This window comes from Bos taurus, chromosome 10 (genome assembly GCF_002263795.3).
Source record: "Bos taurus isolate L1 Dominette 01449 registration number 42190680 breed Hereford chromosome 10, ARS-UCD2.0, whole genome shotgun sequence".
Classification (NCBI taxonomy): domain Eukaryota; kingdom Metazoa; phylum Chordata; class Mammalia; order Artiodactyla; family Bovidae; genus Bos; species Bos taurus.
The window spans coordinates 38,355,116-38,379,120 of record NC_037337.1 but is presented as its reverse complement, the minus strand read 5'-3'; the positions used below and the strand labels follow the sequence as shown (position 1 = coordinate 38,379,120).

Sequence of the window (24,005 nt, the reverse complement as noted above, 5' to 3'; positions counted from 1 at the left end):
GATTGTCAAAGCATAGGGTTAGCTTTCATCTCCAGAATTTCTGATTCATAGGTTTGGGATTGGACCTCTAATGAGTTTCCAGGTGATGTTGATGCTACTACTTCAGGAACCACACTGAGAACTGACTGAAAAGTCTAGTTGGTACTAGGTTGCCTGGAAATGTACAGATATTCAATAAATACATACATAGATAAAATAAATCAGTGTCTTCTCCCATGAAGTTTTCTCTCAGACTCATCTATATGTAAACTGTATTTAAAAGGACAGAATTTTCTCATTGATGAATAAGGCGACTAGGTTCCCTATTTTAGTATTCAGTAGACTAATTTCCTAGAATTATATTCATATAGACAGAAAACAGATCAGTGGTTACCTGAAATGGGGGTGGAAGGAAAGCAGTTGCAAAAGGGCATAAGAAGACTTTTGAGAGAGACAGATGGTATTGATTGTAGTAATGGTTTCAAGGATGTGTAAGAAAGTCAAAACTCACCAAACTGTACTCTTAAGTATATGGGTTTTAAATATAAATTACATCTCAAAAATGTTAGAAATATGAAACATATCAAAATATATGTTATTTCACATTTTTACTAAGGATTCAACTAAGCAGGCAGAAATGTTTTGAGGAATGTGAACTATGGTTTCTTCCTTATAAAACAAGCAATTCAAAGATATGGGAGTTCCACCTTCCTGCAAGGAGCAGGTCTGTGATTGCTCTCACTTCTTCCCCATGACTGTAAAGATAGGGAACAATTTATTCCACGTGTACTTATATCTTCAAGTCGTTTTAAAATAAGCCAACTTCTAATATGAAAGACATTAAGGAGAGCATCCCCTCCTTCCACATGCTATCTGTGAGTTTCTTCTTCCTTCTAAGCAGATGGGTGGCACTGCAGAGAGCCTTCTCCTGTTTCCTCATCTATGAACTGGAGATAAAACTTACATCATGGAAGATTGTTACATGGATTTAGTAAAAAAAAAAAAAAAATTCTAAGTGTCTTAGAAGAAGCTCAGTAAATTGCTCCTTCCTGCTCAAAATCTTTCTCTGTGACACACATATAAAAAAGATGAGAATAATTACATGTGTTTTCCGAAGGATTACTTGGCAATCTTCAAACTAAGACTTAACATTAAAAGATTAGCTTAAAACTGTCATCAAACCATACTGTGGTAAGATTGACGGGCTTTTTTTCCAGAAACTAATTTTTTAGCACAGTCTACCACCTAACATGTTTCACTGTATTGACAAAACTGCTCTATTTTGGTAATGATGATCACTTTCTACTCTGGCAGGTCTGCTGAATTAAATGCCCCACAAGCTGAATCAGAAAAGGGATAGGCAGGCAGTTCACTACATGCACTATCAATGACCACTCCCCAAACAAAAAATGTCTTTGATGCCTTGAAAATTTTCTATCTTAGGCTTTCAAAATAGTAAACACAATTTTCCAATACTTGGAGACAGCAATCAAAGGTGTGGACACATAAATACATGTGACTTATTCTATTATCTTTAGGTATATTGGGGAAATTCTGGCTCAAGTTGGAAGAAAGCAAAAGAATGATTCCCTGGGATTAAAAAAGAGGGGACTGCAGTCGGTAGTCACACACTCATGTTCTCTGCCCAGTTTTCAGTCTAACAGCAGAATTGCTCCTGAGTGTCTATGTTCAGGATATTTTAACCAGTGTATTCAAAATTTTTTACTTAGTTTCATCTTAATCAACTGACTAAAAAAAAAAAAAATCAAAGTTCAATGTGGTTACTAATCATTTACATACCAAGTTGAAAATTACTAACTTACCTGAACGATAACTTCTATGTTATGTGTCTTATTACTGTAGTTTCTTGGGTTCCACTTTAGTATGAAAATAGGACCAGACAAATGACTAGCTTGCCCTAAAGGAACTCCATCAATCTTAACTGCAACTGAAGTAATGGAGGATAAGGAAAAGGCCAAGACTCTAAAATGAAAGCATAAATGCATGGTTTTAGGTATTTGCCATTGTTTCTATAAAGAAGAATAACCCTGTTATAACCTGAAAAGATTTAAGTACAGTAAAGCTTCCATCGGTTGATCTTTAGGTTCCTGAGATGTGGAACCTGTGGATTCAACCAACCATAGATTGAAAATATTCAAAAAAGAAAAATTTCACAAAACTTGCATTTGCCTTGCACCAGCAACTATTTACACAGAAGTTAAATTGTATTAGGTATTATTAAGTAATCTGTTGTTGTTCAGTCACTAAGTTGTAGCCAACTCTTTTGCAACCCCATGGAATATAGCCCGCCAGATCCTCTGTCCATGGGATTTCCCAGGCAAGAATACTAGAGTGGGTTGCCATTTCCTTCTCTGGGGATCTTCCCAACCCAGGGATCGAACACACATCTCCAGCATTGCATGCAGATTCTTTACCACTGAGCCACCGGAAAAGCCTATAGGTAATCTAGGTAAGATTTGAAGTATAGGTTATAGGCAAATACTACACCACATCACATAAGGGACTTGAGCATCTGAAGACTCTGGTATTTGCAGGGGGTCCTAGAACCAATCTCCCAGAGATACCAAAGGGCAACTGTAAAATAGACCATTACACTCTGCAACTGTTCATACGACACGGCTTATATGATCTGAATTCTTTGTAAACGGTGGCTTCTGGAGTTGTATAACTCAGCAAACCTGAAAAGGTGAGAAATTAGAAACTATTCTAAATCTAAATCTGATATGCAGCTCCTATCAAGAAATGTAACCGAAGAGATATATATTCCACTTACCTAGTAATCAAAAGAAATAAAACAGCTTGGTACCCTTTTTTTTCCAGAATAATGAGTAAATATTTTTAAAAGTACAGTATCCAATAATGATAAGAGTTCTGTGAAATTTGCACTCCTATTTCTTGGTAACATTATAAATTAGTACCTGTTTTCAAAAATAATCAGGTTCCTTGTACACTGCTGATGAGAATGTGAAACGACACAGCCAATATGGAAAACAGTATGGCAGTTTCTCAAAAAATTAAACAGAATTACCATATGGTCCAGCAATTCCACTTCTAAATATATACCCAAAAGAACTGAAAGCAGTGACTGGAACACACATATTTATACACATGTTCATAGCATTATTCACAATAGTGAAAAGTTGGAAGCAAAAGTGTCTATCAACAGATGAATAGGCTGGTAGGTTTAGTCGCTCAGTCGTGTCCAACTCTTTTGCAACCCCATGGACTATAGCCCACCAGGCTCCTCTGTCCTTGGGACTCTCCAGGCAAGAATACAGGAGTGGGTTGCTATTTCCTTCTCCAGGGGATCTTCCCAAATCAGGGATCGAACCTGGGTTTCCTGCATTGCTGGCAGACTCTCTGCCAACTGAGCCACCTCAACAGATGAATGGATTAACAAAATATAGTATATACATGCAATGAAATAATATTCAGCCTTAAAAAGGAAGAAGATTCTGGCACATGCTTCAAAACTGGTGAAGACAGAATTCCTTGGTGGCACAGTGGATAAGAATCTGCCTCCCAGTGCAGGGGACATGGGTTCGATCCCTGGTCTGGGAACATTCCTCATGCCTCAGAGCAACTAAGCCTGTACACAACTACTAAGCCTGTGCTCTAGACCTTGCAAGCCATAACTACTGAAGCCTGTGCACCTAGAGCCTGTGCTCCGCAACAAGAGAAGCCACTGTAATGAGAAACCTGCACATCACCAGCTAAAGAGTAGCCCCAGCTCGCTGCAACTAGAGAAACCCTGGGAGCAAAAATACAACCAAAAATAAACAAATAAATCTTTTTTTAAAAATGGGTGAAGACATTACACTAAATGAAAGAAGCCAGTCACAAAGGACAGATATATGATTCTCCTACATGAGGTACCTAAAGTAGTCAAGTCCATAGAGACGAAAAGTAGAATAATGGTTGCTGGGGGCTGGGGGGAGGGATAATAGGGAGTTAATGTTGAATGGGTACAGAGTTACAGTTTTGGAAGTTAAAACAAATGGTGGTGATGGTTGTACAACAATATGAAAGTACTGTACACTAAAAATGGTTAACATGGTAAATTTTATGTATATTTTACCAAAAATTTTTTAAAAGAGTAATGATTTTAGTTGCAAAAAAAATAAAGTAGTTAGAAAACCTTTATCAACAGTCACAAAGGAATTCAAACTATTTCAGCTAGAATCCCATTTCTAGAACTCTATCTAAAGCAATTATTCAAATAAAGGAAGAGTCTATATGCATCAGATGTTCATCCTCAAATTAGAAGAAAATCTAAAAGATCACCAAGAAGATAGGAAAATAGTTATATATACTATGATCCATTCTCTCTGTTGACAGAAAAAAGGTAGGAATTAGAATACACTGTACCCTATGATTATGACTATGTAAATACATGCCTGAAAAAGAATGCCTGAGAAAGAAAACTCATGTTAACAATAGTTCTATTAGGGGGTGGGGGATGGGACAGGAATACACATATAATCCCATTACCTTATTTTCCAAAAGTTATGTCGTGCTATTTTTCAAAATAAAATTTTAAGAAAGTATATTAAAACAAGTGCCCTTATGTTTGCAAAAGGTTATAAGTCTCTTCCAAAAGGAATGGTAATGTTTCATTAAGATTCTATTTAATACTACTCAGCCATAGAAAAGAACAAAATAATGCCATTTTCAGGAACATGGATGCAACTAGAGATTATCATAGTAAGTGAAGCAAGTCAGAAAGAGAAAGACAAATACACTATGATATCACTTATATGTGGAATCTAAAACGTGACACAGATGAACCTACCTGTGAAATAGAATCAGGGACGCAGGGATAGAATGCCAAGCGGGAGGGGAGTGGGAGAGGGTTGGACTGGTATATATAGAAGAGAGAAACTACTGTATAGCACAGAAAACTATATTCAATATCTTGTGATAAACCATAATGGAATAGAAAATGAAAAAGAATGTATATAAATGTATAGCTGAATTACTTTGCTGTACAGGAGTAATTGACACAACATTGTAATTCAACAATACTTCAATAAAAAATAAGTTGAGATGTCGCTGGACGTCCAGTGGTTAAGACTCCATGCTTTCACTGCAAGGGACATAGGTTCAATCCCTGATTGGGGAACCACGATCCCCCATGCTGCACAGCAGAGCCAGAAAAAAATTAAAAAAGAAAAAAGATTCCATTGACATATACTGTCAAATTCATACACCAAATGAATTTTCAATTCCATAAGGTTTATATAGTTTTTGCTTTTTTGAAAGGCTATGTAGCAAAATTTTAAAATATATATATTTCTGATACATGATATAACTTTGTTAAAGCAGGATACAAATGAATAGATACATCATGATTATGGCAATGTAAAAACATGCATGTACAGAAGCTGAAATAAAAGAAACAATAATGGTAGGATTGTGGGTTTCTAAACTTTTTTTCTAATTTCAGCAGCTTAAAAACTATGTATTTTTTAACTGAATGGGAATGAAATAGTAGGCAATGTATATAATGTTTAGATTGTTGATAAAACTAAAGTGGGGCATCTCATAGCTTTCACATGAGAATGCAATCACAATGACTTATCCTCTATCAATAACAAACTAAAAGTAAATTCTGAAAAATTGCTACATACCTGATGTGTGTTGAGTGAAGGAGTCTTTCTAGTGGTTCATGTTTAGCAGAACTATAGAGAAGTGACTTAGGATTAGTGATAAGAACCACAGGCCACTCGCCAAAGATCAAATCTGCAAAGCTAAAGAGGTCATGATCAAAAGCAAAGATCCGGTACCTAGAGATCAGAGAACAATGAGGTAATTTAGTCATTTCATATTTTAAGAGGGACTGAAGGATAAAAAACAGAACAAAGTTAAAAATATAAAATTATACTTTCTGAGATTACTTATTGGAATGCAGAGTAAATAATATCGTTCCTCTTTCTTTCCTTGCGCCTTTCACTGTTACATTTTGTCATACGTGACATTTGTCACAATTGGAATCTGACTGAAACAATGAATTTTCACTGTGTCCTAAAATAATGCCCAGTATATAGCATGTATTCTTAATTTTTAAATAAATGTTTATTGAATTAAATCATTTGATTTCTATACTTTAAGGCTATTTTGAACCTAAAATATTCATCGTAAGCCTAACATCTAACATTCTTCATCCTATCAACAATGCTACATAAAATATTAAAATGAGCACAATTTGAAACCTTTAATTCTTCTTTAAAACATTTCTATAATTTCAAAGAAAATAGCAAAAGTTAAGTGGTTTTGATTTTCTAAATGCACATTGAGGTATAACTATTCATTAAAGAGTAAGCAAAGTTCTGTATTTTCTAACTTTTAAAACTGAGGAGAAAAATGATTAGCTATGGCAGAAACAATAGTGCTCACCAAATATTCCACGTGCTCCCCTGCATTTCCCAGTCTCCCTGGTATTAGGTTGGGACCATGTGACTAGTTCTGGCCAATGGGCTGTGAACAGAAGTGACATGTATCACACTTCTGGTCCAAAGTACTTAAGAGTGGGTATGAGTTCTCCACGCTCTCTTCCCTGCCCTGGAATTGAGGTGTTGAAATAGTCATGTTATAAGATGGAGGAAGTCTGAATTCCAGAGTTACCCTGCGGCTGCAAATTTCCCTGACTCATACTATGAGTCCTATTCCCAGTATGAGTTTACAAAAATGAAAAAAAAACTAAACATCTGTTGGGTTAAGCCACTGATATTTCTAGATTTTTTTGCATACCCAACAAAGTCTAGTCTAATATTACTAACATACTAACAGTTTTTAAAAACCCTTCTAGGGAATTTCCTAGCAGTCCAATGGCTAGGACTCTGCACTTTCTTTTGCTGAGGGCATAGGTTCAGTCCCTGGTTGGGAAACTAAGATCCCACAAGCAGCACAGTGAAGCTGGGGAAAAAAAAAAAACTCTTCTATTGTACTAAGACATAATATTAGGGCAAGACGGCTGGATGGCATCACTGACTCAATGGACATGAATTTGAGCAAGTTCCAGGAGATGGTGAAAGACAGGGAAGCCTGGCGTGCTGCAGTTTATGGGGTCACAAAGAGTCGGATACAACTGAGTGACTGAACAAAACATAATAAAATTTAAATATTTATAACGACAAAAAAGATAAAGGTTAGTTTCTTTCAGTAACATAAACTCTAGATAAAACCCTAGGGTGGAACACAGGAGAGCAGGTGGGAAGAGAAAGAAAGGAAATGGTTTCATTAATTAACATGACTTAACTTGTAACTGTTGCATATATAAGAAATCAAAAAAAAAAAAAAATCAAGAAGTTGAACAAGGTTTAGGAAGGCTACCTGGTAAAAAGTAATTCTAGTCCAGCCCACAGCCTCACCATCATGAACAGGCAGGTCTTAGTTCAAAGTAATTACAGTTGCCAAATAATTAGAGGCTTCAAGCTTAGCTCTTACACAGTTTCTAGAAAAGCCAACTGAAATGAATAAGTACTTTCCAAGATATAAACTTCTTTTTAATTAATGGAAGTATAGTTGACCCTTGAACAATGCAGGGGTTAGGGGCACCAACCCTCAAGCAGTCGAAAATCTGAGTATGACTTCCCAGTCAGACCTCCATAACCTCAGTTCTGCATCCATGGATTCAACTAACCATGGATTGTGAGGTACTGTAGTAAGTACTTTGTGAAAAAAATCTGAGTATACGTGGACCTGCACAGTTCAGACTGTGTTGTTCAAAGGTCAACTGTAGTTAAAAATAGCAAGATAACATTCAGCTTAACAAATATTTACTAAGTATCTAACATCTTCATAGCACTGGGTTTAACAAAGTTAAATAGCAATTGATATAAAACAATGAAATGGTAGTTATCTATACGTATACTTGCACTTAGATATTCTCAAATACATACTGCATTATTCTCAGTAAATATATATTCAACTATACTGTATGCTTGATAAGTTATGTTTTCTCTTCAAAACACTTTAACCCTAGAACTACCATATGATCCAGCACTTTGGATATATATCCTGGGTATATATACAATTTGAAAAGATACATGCACCCCAATGTTCATAGCAGAATTATTTACAACTGCCAAGATATGGAAGCAACCTAAGTGTCCATCAACATAAAAATGGATAAAGATATGGCATATATACAATGGAATAATACTCAGACATAAAAAAGAATGGAATTTTGCCATTTGTAACAATGGACTTGGAGGGTAGTATGCTAAGTGAATAAATTAGACAGAGAAAGACAAATACTATACAAGATCACTTATATGTGTAATCTAAAAACTACAACAAACTAGGGAATATAATGAAAAAGAAACAGACTTACAGATAAAGAGAATAAACTAGTGGTTACCACTGGGGAGAGGGAAGAAAGAAGGAGCAAGATAGAAGCAAGGGGTTAAGAGGTACAAACTATTACATATAAAGTAAGCTACTGGGATATTGTGCAACACAAGGAATATGGCCAATATTTCATAATAATAATTATGACTTTTAAAAACTGTGAATCACTATATTGTATACCTGTAACTTATACAATATTGTACATCAACTATACTACAATTTAAAAAATGCTTAATAATAATAATTTTTAAAAGTTTAACCTTAATAAAAACCAACTGTAATCTATTTGAAGAACTTAAATCACTAATATATTGCAGCAGTAACTAGAAAAGCAAATACAAAATTTAGGGAAAGATATGACATATTTCTAGCCCTAATGTTTCTCAAAGTGTAGTCTCTTGAGCACCTGGTAGACTTTTTTTTAAAAAGTAGTTTCTTGTGTCCTAACCCAGACCAACACAACCAAAATCCCTAGAGTGAGGGCCTGGTATTCTTTATTTTTCATAAGCTCCTCTAAGAGCTTGTGTACACTGCAGTTTGAAAACTGTTTCCTAGAGGATGCATTTGAAACTCCAGTGTAACATAGCAATGGCAAACATAACTGCTGCAACAAGATTTCTGCATAAGGATAAAGACTGCCAGATACATATTTCCCTTCAAAAACAGAGAGATGTCACAAGTTTTTCCTTAACTGGGATCACTCATGGTAGTGATCAGAAAACTATTATTGCTTTAGAAAAACTTACACGTATAAGTTGTATTTTGTGGGGGTAGTTCCCTTACCTTCTGTTATCCTTCCAGTCCCCTAGCTCAAGTTCCAAAGGGCCCTGGAAGTGACGAGTGTGCAAAACAGGCATGAGTCCACCAAGGGTATGAAGATGCCCACACAAATAAGCTGTAGCCGAACTAACCAATAAAAAGCAAATGAAATAAATGAACAAAGATAGCTTGTGATGCCAAGTTAATAAAAATATCTCTTTACAAAAGCAAAATAAGTAGAAAACAGAAAAGACCTAAAAACAATCTTGATTTTGGAAGCCTGTCTCACCTCATTATTGACCGAAGTCCTGGTGATGGAGAAAGGATAGTGGATGTTGTATAGTGTCCAAACCAAATACTGTGGTTGCTCCAACTACTTTCCTTGGCCAGTAACAAAAGCTCCTCCATCTGTTTCTGAAATCAGAGAAAAATAGGAGGAGCTTTAATTAGGGCTCAGGCTGAAATCTAATGTCAATGGATTATACAACTCCCTTGAGGTTTTATAATAAGTATATTATGTCTAAGGCTTAAACTTTACTAAGTTTCTGTATGGGCCGCTCTAAGTTTCAACTGTTTAAATATACATTATAATTCATTTGATCCTAAAAATAAGTCTGCACTAACTAGGACAGGGATTATTCCCACTTGACAAATAAGGAAACAGAAATAAAGAATAATCTTAAATTACATAAATTTCTTTCTTTACTTCTAAATTTAATCTTCTCAGCCCTGTATACCACAGTGTAATAAATAAAGAGGATATCAAAACTAAGCTTATAAAACAAGATGTACATATATCCAAAGGAAGCTTTGTACCAGAATGTTCACAATATTCTACTCATAATAGACAAAAACTAGAAACCATCAAAAAAATTGCAGTATATCCATGTGTGTACAACGGAATACTACTCCGCAGTAAAAAAAGCACACATACAGTAATACAGATGAATCTTAGAGATATATTAAGCAAAAGAAGCCAGACACAAGAGTTCATACTGTATGATTTCATTTACATAAAATTCTAGAACAGCACTAATCTATACTGACAGAAAACCAATCAGTGGTTCCCCAGAACTGCAGGTGAAGATCAACAACACAATAGAATTTTCTATAGTAATGGAATGTTCTCTCTTGATTGTAGTGAGTTACATCAGTACATACACTTGTCAAAATCCTTCAAATACTCAAAATGAGTGCATTTATTCTATATAAATCATCACTCAGAAAGATAGCCTCTGAAATAACTTGTACATATATAAATATACATTAATATTACCTGTGAAGTGCTTATAGCAATGAATTCCTGGGTCCTACCTTCAGGTTTTCTAATTTGGTAAGTCTTGGACAAAGTATGAGAATCTGCATTTTACAAAATAGCTGTTTCTCAGGCAGATTATCAAATTAAACCTTAAAAAACACTATTCTACAGGGTAGGCTTTAAAATAACAAGCTAATCAACTCTAGACTGTCTAAAGACACTCAGTAGTCAACAAAATACACTTTCATTTAATAAAATGGCTAATAAACACAATGCATTTAACAATATTTTGTTCAAGTTTCTTTAAACCCTCATACCACTTTGAATCTTTCGGCATTTAACAATTCACTTTTCATTATAGTTAATTCTACACAGGTCTTAAGCCCCAACAGTAGATTAAATATTCTAAGAGGCCAAGGACTTGATCTTATCACCCTTGCATATGGACACATATGTCTTACATACATGCACATAATCATTAATGAGCTGACATTTGCTGTACCAAGACATGGGCAACCATTGAAGTAAATATGTTTCTTTTAAAGTATCTTTTGTAAGCTTGGTGAAAATTGTTGCTGGGTTGAAACTATATGGAAAGTCATATCTGAGAACCTCTAAGACATAATCTGAGAACCTCTAAAACATAATTAGAGGTTCTCAGATGTGACTTTCCATATAGTTTCAACCCAGCAACAATTTTCACCAAGCTTACAAAAGATACTTTAAAAGAAACATATTTACTTCAATGGTTGCCCTTCTCTTACCAAAAAAAAAAAAAAAACACACAGACCATTAGCTAGAAATGGCAACTGTGGGGATATAGAAATATGCCAATATGCCATATTGTAAACAAAGCTGTATGTCCTGCACCTTGCAAATTGCATGCTCTACTTAGTACCTATTCAATAAATGTTTACTGTTGTTGTTCAGTCATTAAGTCATGTCCAACTCTTTGCAGCCCCATGGACTGCAGCTTGCCAGGCTCCTCTATCATCCACTGTCTTCCAGAGTTTGCTCAAATTCATGTCCATCAAGACACTGTTGCTATATAACCATCTTAACCTCTGCTGCCCCCTTCTCCTCTTGCCTTTAATCCTCTTGCCTTAAATCTTTCTCAGCATCAGCATCTTTTCCAATGAGTTGGCTGTTCATATCAGGTAGCCAAAATACTCAAGTTTCAACTTCTGCATCAGTCCTTCCAATGAATATTCAGGGTTGATTTCCTTCAGGATTGACTGGTTTTATGTCCTTACAATCCAAAGGACTCTCAAGAGTCATCTCCAGCACCACAATTCAAAAGCATCAATTCTTCTGTGCTCAGCCTTCTTTATGATCCAACTCCTACATTTGTACATGACATGACTACTGGAAAAACCATAGCTTTGACTAGATGGACCTTTGTTGGCAAAGAGATGTCTTTGCTTTTTAGTATGCTGTCTAGGTTTGTCATAGTTTTCCTTCCAAGAAACAAGCACCTTTTAATTTCATGATATAAAATGTGAGTTATTCCTTTCCCAGGTTTTGGGACAAGAATAGGGATAGCAATAATAGGGTTGAAGGAGTCAATAATTTCTTCTAGTCATACCCAAAACCACAGTAGAATTTTTCTCAAGCATTTCTAGATAAGAATTTGTTTACCTAGGATAACTTTTAAGTGAGCCACGTGTATCTGAAAAAAATAAAATAGGTTAGTGCAAAGGGCAGTGGGATTTTAACTGTACCTGGTTTAAAATTCCAAAGAAATTAAAAGGTCTCTTAGGCCCTGGATTAAGGCTGGCATCCAAAGAGATGAAAGAATAGTTGCCAAAGGGAGTACTGTGGACATAACGAAAAGAGCCATCCCTCCGTACGGCAGAATACTTCCTAAAAAATAACAAGACAAGAAAGCTTTAGTGCATCATAGGAAAACAAAATGAGTTTAAATTCCTGCCCTACTAGCACACTATATTTTGACTCCCTTTGTAAAGGAAATTTCCATGATCTGACAGAGAAATACACAAAACTAAATATCAGACCCACAATGGATAAATCAATTAAATTTTTTTTTCCTTTTGTCTCCAAAGATGCAAGCAAACATATTCATCAGTAACCAAGCACAAGGTCACCAAGCAAAGCATAAAAGTAGGTGGCTAATGTAAGCAGTCCACTAAACATTTTAAAAGAGATAAATCAGAATCCAAGGAAATGGTACTTATCAGTCATTAAAAATTGTAGTGCGTGTGTGCTAAGTGGCTTCAGTTGTTTCTAACTCTTTGAGACCCAATAGACTTGTAGCCTGCCAGGCTCCTCTCTCCATGGGATTCTCCAGGCAAAGATACTGGAGTGGGTTGCCATTCCCTTCTCCAGGGGATCTTCCCAACCCAGGGATCAAACCCTCATTTCTTACATCTCCTGCATTGGCAGGTGAGTTCTTTACCACTAGCACTACCTGGTAAGCCAAAAAATATTGTAGTGAGGGCCTCCTAAGTACCTAACAGAATTCTTGGTGTAGTGAGATACAAAAGTGTTGAGTTCTTAAAACAGGAGTGAAAAGGCTTAAGTCACAATAAAGCCTTGCAAAGAAGTTACTGAGCCAGGAGGAAAATGTTCAGTCAGAACCAGTAAATCTTTTTTTCAGTTTCTAAAAATATATTGAAAACATACACAGGGTCCACATCCAGTAATGAAAGTCCTCATCACCTTAAATATCAACAGTATTCAGGTGTCCAGTAAGTTGGAGAGTGAAGAGCAAGGAGAAAGGATGGGTAACAGAGTGTACAGGCTTGGCACTCACTGAGTATTTGTTGAATAAATGTGAAAGAAAGTAGAGATTATATTTGGAGCTGCTGCTGCTGCTGCTAAGTTGCTTCAGTCGTGCCCAACTCTGTGCAACCCCATAGACGGCAGCCCACCAGGCTCTTCTGTCTCTGGGATTCTCCAGGCAAGAATACTGGAGTGGGTTGCCATTTCCTTCTCAAATGCATGCATGCATGCTAAGTTGCTTCAGTCATGTCCGACTGTGTGTGACCCTGTGGACAGCAGCCCACCAGGTCCCACTGTCCACGGGATTCTCTAGGCAAGAATATTGGAGTGGGTTGCCATTTACTACTCCAATATTTGCAGCATACCTGTATTATTCAAATGTCAGAACACTATAAGAAAATATCTGAGTGTCTTATATGATATTTTACCTAACAGTACATGTGAAAGAAATACAAATAAACTTCTGAAATTTAATGTGCCATCAGGGAGCTATTTTTAAGGAACAACTATCAAATACATCATAAATATACTGTCATAGATATTACAATTAATAGTCAATTGGTTCTATTACCTCTCTTCCTGATATTTTTAAAATTTCTATTTAAGGGTTTTTTCCTCACTAAAATTTGTATTGATATTTTTCCTGCTTTTTTTTTTTCACATTTATTCTTCAAGATCTTATAATCTCATATGTATTGTTTCCTTTCCTACATTTTTGACATATTAAAATCCAACTATCTAAAATAAAATTCAGGTATTTGAAAGCAGAGGTTAAAATATACAATAGTCTTTGAATTCTGGATTTTGGCATCTCTGAGGCATTCTAGAGATCACAATTTAACCTCAAGATTTTTTTCCTTCCTTTTTTTCCCTTCCTTTCATATGATACTTCCATAAAGCCTGTATCTCTAACTAAATGTCATTTATTAAATCCAGATAAAGTGTAATGGTTAGAAACAAAAATATAAAGGTAAGAAACTTTAAAGTGATTAATAATTTGACTTTTCCCAATTACTAATCAGACCCTAAATCCTGTTAATTCTTTGAAAATGTCTCTTAAGCCCATTCCCATAATCACCATCAAAGATACAAACAGTTAATAAGAAGTGGGAGATTTTCATCTCTGTCCTTCTCTTTTCTCACTTTAACAAAAGAGGACAACCCCCTCTTCCATGTTATGATGACTCTATCTGTTAACCAGTTATCATCCTCAAATTCATGTCACCATCCCCATATCCATGATCCTCGTTCAGACAGGTCCTCTACTCATTTCCAACCTTTTCCTTTTGATGGTTAGATTACTGTAGGATTTTTCTACTTAGTCTATACAACTTCAATCTCTTCCTTTTTATCCCTATCTCTATTTTGTTATGTATCTGCCCTTTATAAAATACTATTTTCCTATGTTGCTAATCTCCTTAGGAACCTATACTGGATTATAAACTATTATTACTTATCACATCTAAATTTCTATGCTTGTCACTTGACACCACCATGAACTGGCTCTACACTCTCTATCCAATGTTGTATCAATCCTCAAAATGAACCTTTATTCTGATGATAACAATTTCTTTACTGCACTCAAAACCTCACTCTAGTTTTTAAAGCTGTTTATACTCATCCTTTTGCCTAAAATATACCCCTCAGAATTTCTTACTCCTCCAAAGGCTACCCATCTTTTAAGACCGGACACAATTTTCACTACTTTTACAAAGTCTTTTCTAACTTGCAACTAGTAGATAAATAGATCTAATGCACAGTGTAGTAATAATAATTTTAAAATACTGTATTATAAACTTCAAAGTTGTTAACAGACCAGATCTTAATTGTTTACGCCACAAAAAAGAAACAATAACAATGTGAAGTGATAGAGATATTAGCTAATCTTATGTGATAATCATATTGCAATATATAAATGAATCACACTAACACATGGCACACCTTAAGCTTACATAATGTTATATGTCAATTATATCTCAATAAAAAACAAAAATGAAAAATAAAGTCTACTATATGTCTACCCCATGCTGACGTCTGCCTTTTCTGATTTCTCATAGTGATAATTAAGTGTAACAAATAATCTAGCATTTCATCAGCCATTCCTTCATGTTCTTTTCTAACCATTTCCTAAACAATTTTCATCTACCTTAGCTAGACTCACTTAGAGAGTATATTTGTTTCTCTCATACTATCCAACTAATGATAGACTCTTAATACTTGCTACTTAACTAAGTAGAACAAAGCTACTGAAACAATGTAGAACAAAGCTACAGGAACAAAAAGTGAAATTACAGCCAAAAGAAGAATTCCAATACACTGAAACTAGAAAATTGGTTTTCTGATTCAAAGATCCTTTCATATTCGTTGCCTTTTTCATATTCATGCACATAAGTTAAAAAAAATATTTGTATGACATATTGGACAAAGCACCCAGAAGTGACCGACTGGGCTCTTCAGCCACCCCAGAGGCTAAGAGAATCAGTAGCTTAGTATTCTTAAAGTCCACAGTACTCTGATTGGCAAGCTCTGATCTAAATGACTTTTGCTGTATATCAACAGCAAAAAAAAAAAGTCTGTATAAAATATTAAAAGTACCATTAGCCAACAAAAAGCATTATACAAAATGAAAAGAATAAAGGGCTGTCTAAGCAAACAAAAATGAATCGCCAAAATAAAAATGATAAACAACTAAAAGGCTCCATTTTTTAATTACCAGAGGTTCGTTTCTCTGTTAAAAAATGTTATCACCCATTAAGTGAATTGACTGTACCCTCTTTGTAACACATACTCTACATTGTTGTCTATCTTCTGTTCATTACAGTACCTGTAATAATTCTCAACACTCTCCAGACTTGGAATGTTGAATGCATCTAATTAAAAAGAAAAGAGCAAACATCATCTATATTAAAAAGAAAAATGCAAACATGTTAATGACTGAAGAAAAATGACAATTCTTTCAATAATACTTTAGATGACAGATGCCAATTAATTAGACTGGCATTTAATTTTAATTTTTAAAACGATAACTTAATAGAATTCAGATTATCTGGAAACTTATTTAAGGCATCTAGTATATTGAAGAAGAATAAGTACTTTGAATTATGCATTACTCAGAATAAATAAATTTGATGTTGTAAGACTGGACCTCTGCTGCTACTATTTTAATCATGTGACTCTGGGAGTCAAGAAGGACTGGATTCATGGCTGATATACGGATCCATGTCAAGGACTTCTAAACAGTAGATGACTTTGATAATAGGGCCAAAGCCCCTCTCTTCTTAAATCTTAAAAAAGACTCAGTAATAAAAAGTTATATAATGGTAAGCAAAAAGGTTAAGGACATCATAGAATACTTATCTGGAAATAGAATTTCATAGAGCTTGATTGCTTGATTGCAATAGCTAAAATTGTTTATCAGTTTTGACTTCCAAGAATCCACTACATTTCTAATAAACTTAAGAGAATAAGCTGTAAATTCAATTTAGGCCAAAAGAAACATTATCACATATATAATCCTCTTGCTTAAGAGAACAACTCTGTTATAGTTAAATCTCTTTTTTCTGCCACATGGCATGGACTACAGGATCTGTTTCCAGACCAGGGATTGAACTAAGTCCACAGAAGTGAAAGCACTGAGTCATAACCATTAGACCACCAAGGAACTCCCTGTTACAGTTAAATCTTAATAAAGATTCATGTATGTATATATACATATGTGTGTGTATACATGCATACACACACATATATATACCATTAGCATTTATGCCTATACAAGTCAAATTAAATGATTATGAACTCTGAAAGACTATCCAAATTATTTAATCACAAAACTCCATTTGATACCTGTTACTTAAAATACGTCAGTAGTTTGGCTTGGAAAACTTTAATATACACAGATTTGCTTTTTATTGCAAAAGAATTTGACCAGTACCCCTAATTAAGATCAGGAAAATAAAGGGAATGTAAACATACCAGAGAAAGTTGTAAGCAAGAACCCTATCTTTAATTATAATTTCTAGCCGATTTGTAAGAACTATAGTTGACACTTGAACAACACAGGTTTGAACTATGTAAATCCACTTACATGAGAATTTTGTTCTATAAATACATATTACAGTACTACAGATCCTCCGTTGGTTGAATCTGCAGATGCAGAGGGCCAACTGCAAAATTATACCCAACTTTTCAACTGCCTTGTAGTTGGTCCCCCTAACTTCCACATTGTTCAAGGGTCAACTGTTCTGTTTTGGTTTTTTTTTGGTAATATTGATTTGTTCATTATTTTTGGCTGTACTGGGTCTTCTTTGTTGTGCACATGGCCTTTCTCTAGTTGCAGTGAGCAAAGGATCAACTGTTTTTATAGAGAGCATTTTCTAATCTAATAGCTGTGTATTTCACCAGATAGAATTTATAAATATACCTTTTGAAAAAATATATAAAGGTATTCATCAGCAATGAATAATAAAATGAAGCAGACAAATGAAATACTTAAATAACCAAAAAGAAAGTCAACCTTTATGAAACAAACAAATTTACCATCAGGACTCTTGGAAAATAGTTCATTTTCTTATTAACGTAAAAATCACAATATAAAAAATTGGGAAGGGGTTATCCATTTCTCTCTATGCATATGTGGATATACTTGTCACTCAAATTTTAAAATATATATAGCAAAATTTAATCTTTGTGACGTACAGTTCTAAAGATATTGACAAGCACATTGTCATGTATCTACCAGTACACTCAAGACACAGAACGGTATCTTCACCCCCCAAAATTATCTCACGATGGCTCTTCATAGTCAGCCTCTTTATCTCCAACCCTTGGCAACCACAATCTGTTCTCTGTCTATAGTTTTGCCTTTTCTTGAATGTCATATAAATGAAATTATATAGTATATAGACTTATGGATTTGGCTTCTTTCACTTAGCAAAATTATATCTTTTTAAGCATCCTCCTCCATAGATTTTGCTATATGCTTTTCTCCCATGTAAAGAAGAAAGAAATCATACCAATTTCCCCCTCAAGGCCTAATAGTGACATCTGAAGTTTTAATATCACATATTACAGTTGTATTTCTTAGTTGTGGTCTTCAGTGTATGTAAACTTATAATGTCCCATTTTATAATTTTATAATTTAAATTGGAGAATCTGGGCTCCTATAAAGATGTAGTCTTAATTATAAGTGGGACTTCACTCTTACCATGATTTCCTTTGATATCGAGCCACTTGGTTTTTTCCATGACTTTTGTCTTCTTTAGAATACTATGGTAAGTTTGCCATTCTACCTCTTGCTGCATGGATCCCAAATTGTCCTTTGTTTTGGCATCTGTCAGGTCTCCTGTAGGTGTACAAAAGAAGGTAATCACAAGGCAAAGTAAAGCTGGACTGGGGTTCAACTTTTTTTTTAATGCACACTGAAGAACAAAGATATTCAAAGTACTCAACATGTTTAAGGATAACCACTATGAATCCACCTGCATCCAAAGCAAGTCATCTAAATTAAGATTCTCAGAAAAAATAAGATTCTTGGGACTTCCCTGGCAGTTCAGTGGTTAAGACTCCGCACTCCCAACGGAGGGGGCACAGGTTCCATCCCTGGTTGGAGACCTAAGATCTCATATGCCACAAAGTGCAGCCTAAAAAAAATAAAACAAGATTCTCAGCATGGATTTTTTGTTTCTTATAGGTCAACAAGTGCCTATATAACCTCCTGTTACATTCGAAATGGGTTGTGAAAACTATACCTTTAAAGAAAGCCGTAAAAATGCATCTTGAAACTCTGATAAATTGAAAACTCTTTAATAATAAATTCCAACACTTTGGGCAGTTGCCTAATATCTATGGCAACCTAATTTTCCAAACCCCAAATCAGGAAATGTGATCTAACAAAGTATTAATTTTACAGCAAGAAAATCTGGAAGGTGTAGTTTGGAAAATGAATAGAAAATTTCTAGGAAATTAAGCAGTTGAAATTGAGATCATCCATAAAATGAGGACTTCATCATATCGTCAGAGATGTTTCTGTAAGGTGGGTAAGAGATGAATTTCCCAAGGGCCAGGATAGAAGCTCCTTTAGCTTCTTCTTCAACACAGTTGGGAGCAAAGGGTTTGGGGTTTGAACACTCCAGGGAACCAAGTCACAGAAGTAGGAAGGGGTGAAAAAAAAGGGCCCGTCAAACAACTGACGGTATAAGAACGATTAATACTGCAAAGAAAATGGAAAAGTTTAATTTAAAAAAGAACAAGAATATAAGGAGAAGGATGAGAACTTTTCATTACTGGTTAAAGGCCTTTCCTTAATTCTCTCTCAAATCTAGAAATACAACAAGACAGATACAGATACAGCAGACAGAACACTAACATGAGAATCACGTGCCTTGCTTCTACCGCTAGGACGAAACCTTGCTATGGCAAGTCATTTAGCCTGGATTTTGACTCAGTTATCCACAGGCAAAGGAAATTACAATATCCCATCTCCTCTGCAGGAGGAGGGCTCACCTGAGGCTGCAGCTAAAGTTTTCCTAACGTCCCTCAGTTAAAAGGTTGCAGTACTGGTTGCATTCTACCATTGGGACCACAGGACAACAGGACAGCACGGCAATCGTCCCTACCTGTTGCTAGGACGAGAGCTGGTTGAATGATGTCAACAGTTTCAGAACAGAACTTCTCTAAGTCTACAGCTCTGCCTGGATCGTGAAACCTGCTCAGGTGAATGTCGGATATCTGCCGAAAGCGGGTATTGAACAGAGATCTGAGTCAGGAAGAGGCGGCACAGACCGAGACGACCCAGGGGCTGTCTCCGGCGGAAGAAAAGGCAAAGACTCAGAGCATTCAAGATCCCCCAGGGGGGACCAAGCACCACCACCACCACCCCTACCACCACCCCTCCCCCAGCGCAGAGATTTGGGCCGGAACAGGTGCGGGTCGCGCCCCAGTGGAAACCGCTGGCGTCTCATACCGCTTGGTGCCCGCTCTGAAACCCCATGCACCCCACCACCACCTCCCCAGCCTGGGCGCCCGCTGCGTCACCTGCAGACCCCAGAAGATGTTGCTGGCTCCGGAACCCGGCGCAGGGTGCGGGCTCCGGGGAGTGCGGGGCTGGGGCAGTGATGAAGACCGGCCGGCCAGGCCGTAGTGTTCCAAGAACACTGCCGCCAAGGCCGCGGCCGCCAGTCCGGCGACCACCCTGACTGCCAGCCCTGAGGCCATTCAGCCCGCCGGAGCGCGGCCCTCGTGTGCGTGGCCGAGGCTGGGACCAAGCGGCGCCTGCAGGGAACTGCTGTGGCTGCACTTCCGGACTCTATGGTCGCGCGGCCTAGGGCGCCGGGATGGTCGGCCGCTACCTGCACCTGCGCCTGGCCGTGCACCTGCCGGCGGGCCGCGCTTTTAGGGTCGGTTTGCAAATGTGATACAGGGGAAGAAAAGGAATCCGAGTCCCTCAGCGCCACTCGCGGCTGCCTAGGCGCGGCAGGGAAGGATCCTAGGTCAGTGAGGCGGGGGCAGGCGTCCCGACTCCGCCTTAGTCAATCACGCTTGACCTAGGTGGTCGATTTCCTCGTAAACTGGAGTTAATAATACCTCCAGAGCGTACTTTGCAGGGTTGTTATGAAAATCAAAGTTGGTATGAGGACGCTTTTTAAATCGCTGTACAAATGTGGCAGGTGGCTTCCTCTGGTCCCTTCTGATTATCAACAACGTCGCTGTAAGTTTTCTATAGATTTCATCCATATACTTTGTGAGAAATTTTTTTTCTTAATCCTGATGTCATGTGCACTTGGTTACATAATGCTCTAAAACAGTGGTGTGCCATTCGTTTAATACATTTAAAAATACTTCTTATGGGCTAGGTATTGTTGCTTAGGCGCCAAGTAGTGTCTGACTCTTTTACAACCCCATGGACTATAGCCCACCAGGCTCCTCTGTCTGTGGGATTTCCTAGGCAGGAATACTGGAGTGGGTTGCCATTTCCTTTTCCAGGGGAACTTCCAAACCCTGGGACTGAACCATCTCCGACAGTGAAGGTGGATTCTTTACTACTGAACCACCAGGGAAATTCCACACGTGGGAGGACCCTGAGGTAAACCAAATATGGACTCAAACCCAGATAAAGCAAGATGATTGGCCAGAGTAAACTGGAAAGAAATGCCCCATGTAAGTGATTCAAACTACCAGGAGGGCATGACTCTCTCTTTGAGACCACTCGTGTGTGTCTATCCACATGTACTCTTTCCCCTCTAAACACGTTACTTGCTTCACAACTTTCCATCTCTTTGTGGAAATTCATTTCTACAAAGCCAACTGGCCAAGGCTTTGTTACTGTCCACTGGTTCTACTGGTCTAGAACCTTCTTCTAGTGGCGAAGATTCAGGGCTCTCACTGCCATACCCTGACTTCAATTCCTGGCTAAGGAACCAAAGTCCTGCTTCAAACCACTGTGGACTGTGGCCACCCAAGTTTAAGGACATAGCAAGAAGTCAGCAGTCTGCAACCTGGAAGACTGTCTTCACCAGAACATGACCAAACTGGCACCCTGATCTTAAATTTTCAGCCCACAAAACAGTGAGAAATAAATTTGTTAGTTAAAAACGACTCAGTCTGTGATACTGTTATAGCAGCCTGAATGGACAAAGACAACAGTGGGGGGTGTGTGTGTGTGTGTGTGTGTGTGTGTGTGTGCACAAAGTCACGTCCAGCTCTTTTTCAACTCCATGGACTGTAGATAGCCAGGCTCCTCCGTGCATTGGATTTTCCAGGCAAGAATACTGGAATGAGTTGCCATTTCCTCCTCCCTAAGATCTTCCCAACCCAGAGATGGAACCTGTGTCTCCTGTGTTTCCTGCATTGCAGGCAAATCCTTTACTGCTGAGTCACTGGAGAAGAGACCAAGACATCGAGGTAGTGCATAATTACAAAGCCCTGACGTAGAAAGAGTGGGACACTGAGATTAGAAAAGAAGGATTGTAAAAATAGAAACTACAGAATTTGACTGATTGTGAAACAAGAAGGAAGTGGGCAGGAACAACCTTTACAAGTACTGACATAGCCCCAAGACATGACATAAACTGATTAGAAACAACTAGGTCCAAGATGTTTTAGGAGATACTAAAATATGCTGTTAAAATGCTGCACTCGATATGCCAGCAAATGTGGAAAACTCAGCAGTGGCCACAGGACTGGAAAAGGTAATTTTCATTCCAATCCCAAAGAAAGGCAATGCCAAAGAATGCTCAAACTACTGCACAATTGCACTCATCTCACACGTCAGCAAAGTAATGCTCAAAATTCTCCAAGCCAAGCTTCAATAGTACTTGAACCATGAACTTCCAAATGCTCAAACTGGATTTACAAAAGGCAGAGGAACCAGAGATAAAATTGCCAACATCCATTGGATCATTGAAAAAGCAAGAGAGTTACAGAAAAACATCCATTTCTGCTTTATTGATTACGCCAAAGCCTTTGACTGTGTGGATCACAACAAACTGTGGGAAATTCTTAAAGAGATGGGAATACCAAACCACCTGACCTGCCTCCTGAGAAATCTGTATGCAGGACAAGAAGCAACTGTCACAACTGGACATGGAACAACAGGTTGGTTCCAAATTGGGAAAAGAGTACGTCAAAGCTGTATATTGTCACCCTGCTTATTTAATGCAGAGTACATCATGAGAAATGCTGGACTGGTTGAAGCACAAGGTGGACTCAAGATTTCCAGGAGAAATAACAATAACTTCAGATATGCAGATGACACCACCTTTATGGCAGAAAGTAAAGAACTAAAGAGCCTCTTGATGAAAGTGAAAGAGGAGAGTAAAAAAGTTGGCTTAAAGCTCAACATTCAGAAAACTAAGATCATGGCATCTGGTCCCATCAGTTCATGGCAAATAGATGGGGAAACAGTGGAAAGAGTGACAGACTTTATTTTTGGGGGCTCCAAAATCACTGCAGATGGTGACTGCAGCCATGAAATTAAAAGACACTTGCTCCTTAGAAGAAAAGCTATGACCAACCTAGACAGCATATTAAAAAACAGAGACATTACTTTGCCAACAAAGGTCCATCTAGTCAAAGCTATGGTTTTTCCAGTAGTCATGTATGCATGTGAGAGTTCAGTTCAGTTCAGTCCAGTTCAGTCACTTAGTCGTGTCCAGCTCTTTGCGACCCCATGGACCGCAGCATGCCAGGTCTCCCTGTCCATCACCAACTCCCAGAGTTTACTCAAACTCATGTCCATTGAGTCGGTGATGCCATCCAACCATCTCCTCCCATCTTCAATCTTTCCCAGCATCAGGGTCTTTTCATGAGAATTGAACTATAAATAAAGCTGAGCACTGAAGAATTGATGCTTTTGAACTGTGGTGTTAGAGAAGACTCTTGAGAATCCCTTGGACTGCAAGGAGATCCAACCAGTCTATCCTAAAGGAAATTAGTCCTGAATATTCATTGGAAGGACTGATGCTGAAGCTGAAACTCCAATACTTTGGCCACCTGATGTGAAGAACTGACTCAAGGAAAAGACGCTGATGCTGGGAAAGATTGAAGGCACGAGGAGAAGGGGACGATAGAGGATGAGATGATTGGATGGCATCACTGACTCAACGGACATGAGTTTGAGTAAACTCTGGGAGTTGGTGATGGAAAGGGAGGCCTGGCCTCCCATATTAATATCCTTACCAGTATTAATCTGTACATTTTTGGTTGGCTCTTTTTTGTGCTTAAAATAAATCATTTTTAACCAATCAGTTTAAAGGTCACAATGTTTAGCTTAACATCTTTATGGCTTCTCCTGATCCTCGTATTAAGTTGCCTCTCTTTTTCACGCCCCCTAGCCATTTTACGGGCTTCCCTGATAGCTCAGTTGGTAAAGAATCCGCCTGCAATGCAGGAGACCCTG

At 37.4% G+C, this 24,005-nt stretch overlaps 1 protein-coding gene across 4 annotated transcripts in view; it reads right to left on the bottom strand.

Annotated features, from left to right (window-relative positions):
- Positions 1–20,323, bottom strand: part of TMEM62 (transmembrane protein 62) — a 34,627-nt gene extending 14,304 nt beyond the window's left edge. The window contains exons 1-9 of one of the 4 annotated variants that reach the window (NM_001205497.1): positions 20,144–20,323; positions 19,726–19,837; positions 18,315–18,452; positions 15,936–15,981; positions 12,091–12,232; positions 9,401–9,525; positions 9,136–9,258; positions 5,631–5,786; positions 1,803–1,962 (exon numbers count right to left, since the gene is read on the bottom strand). In NM_001205497.1, coding sequence (NP_001192426.1) covers positions 1,803–1,962; positions 5,631–5,786; positions 9,136–9,258; positions 9,401–9,525; positions 12,091–12,232; positions 15,936–15,981; positions 18,315–18,452; positions 19,726–19,837; positions 20,144–20,323 — 1,182 coding nt within the window. Of the gene's footprint in view, positions 1–1,802; positions 1,963–5,630; positions 5,787–9,135; positions 9,259–9,400; positions 9,526–12,090; positions 12,233–15,935; positions 15,982–18,314; positions 18,751–19,725; positions 19,838–20,143 lie in introns of those variants that run through there. The other 3 variants (XM_024997500.2, XM_059890365.1, XM_059890366.1) reach the window with 3 other exon arrangements.
- Between the last annotated feature and the right edge of the window lie 3,682 nt (positions 20,324–24,005).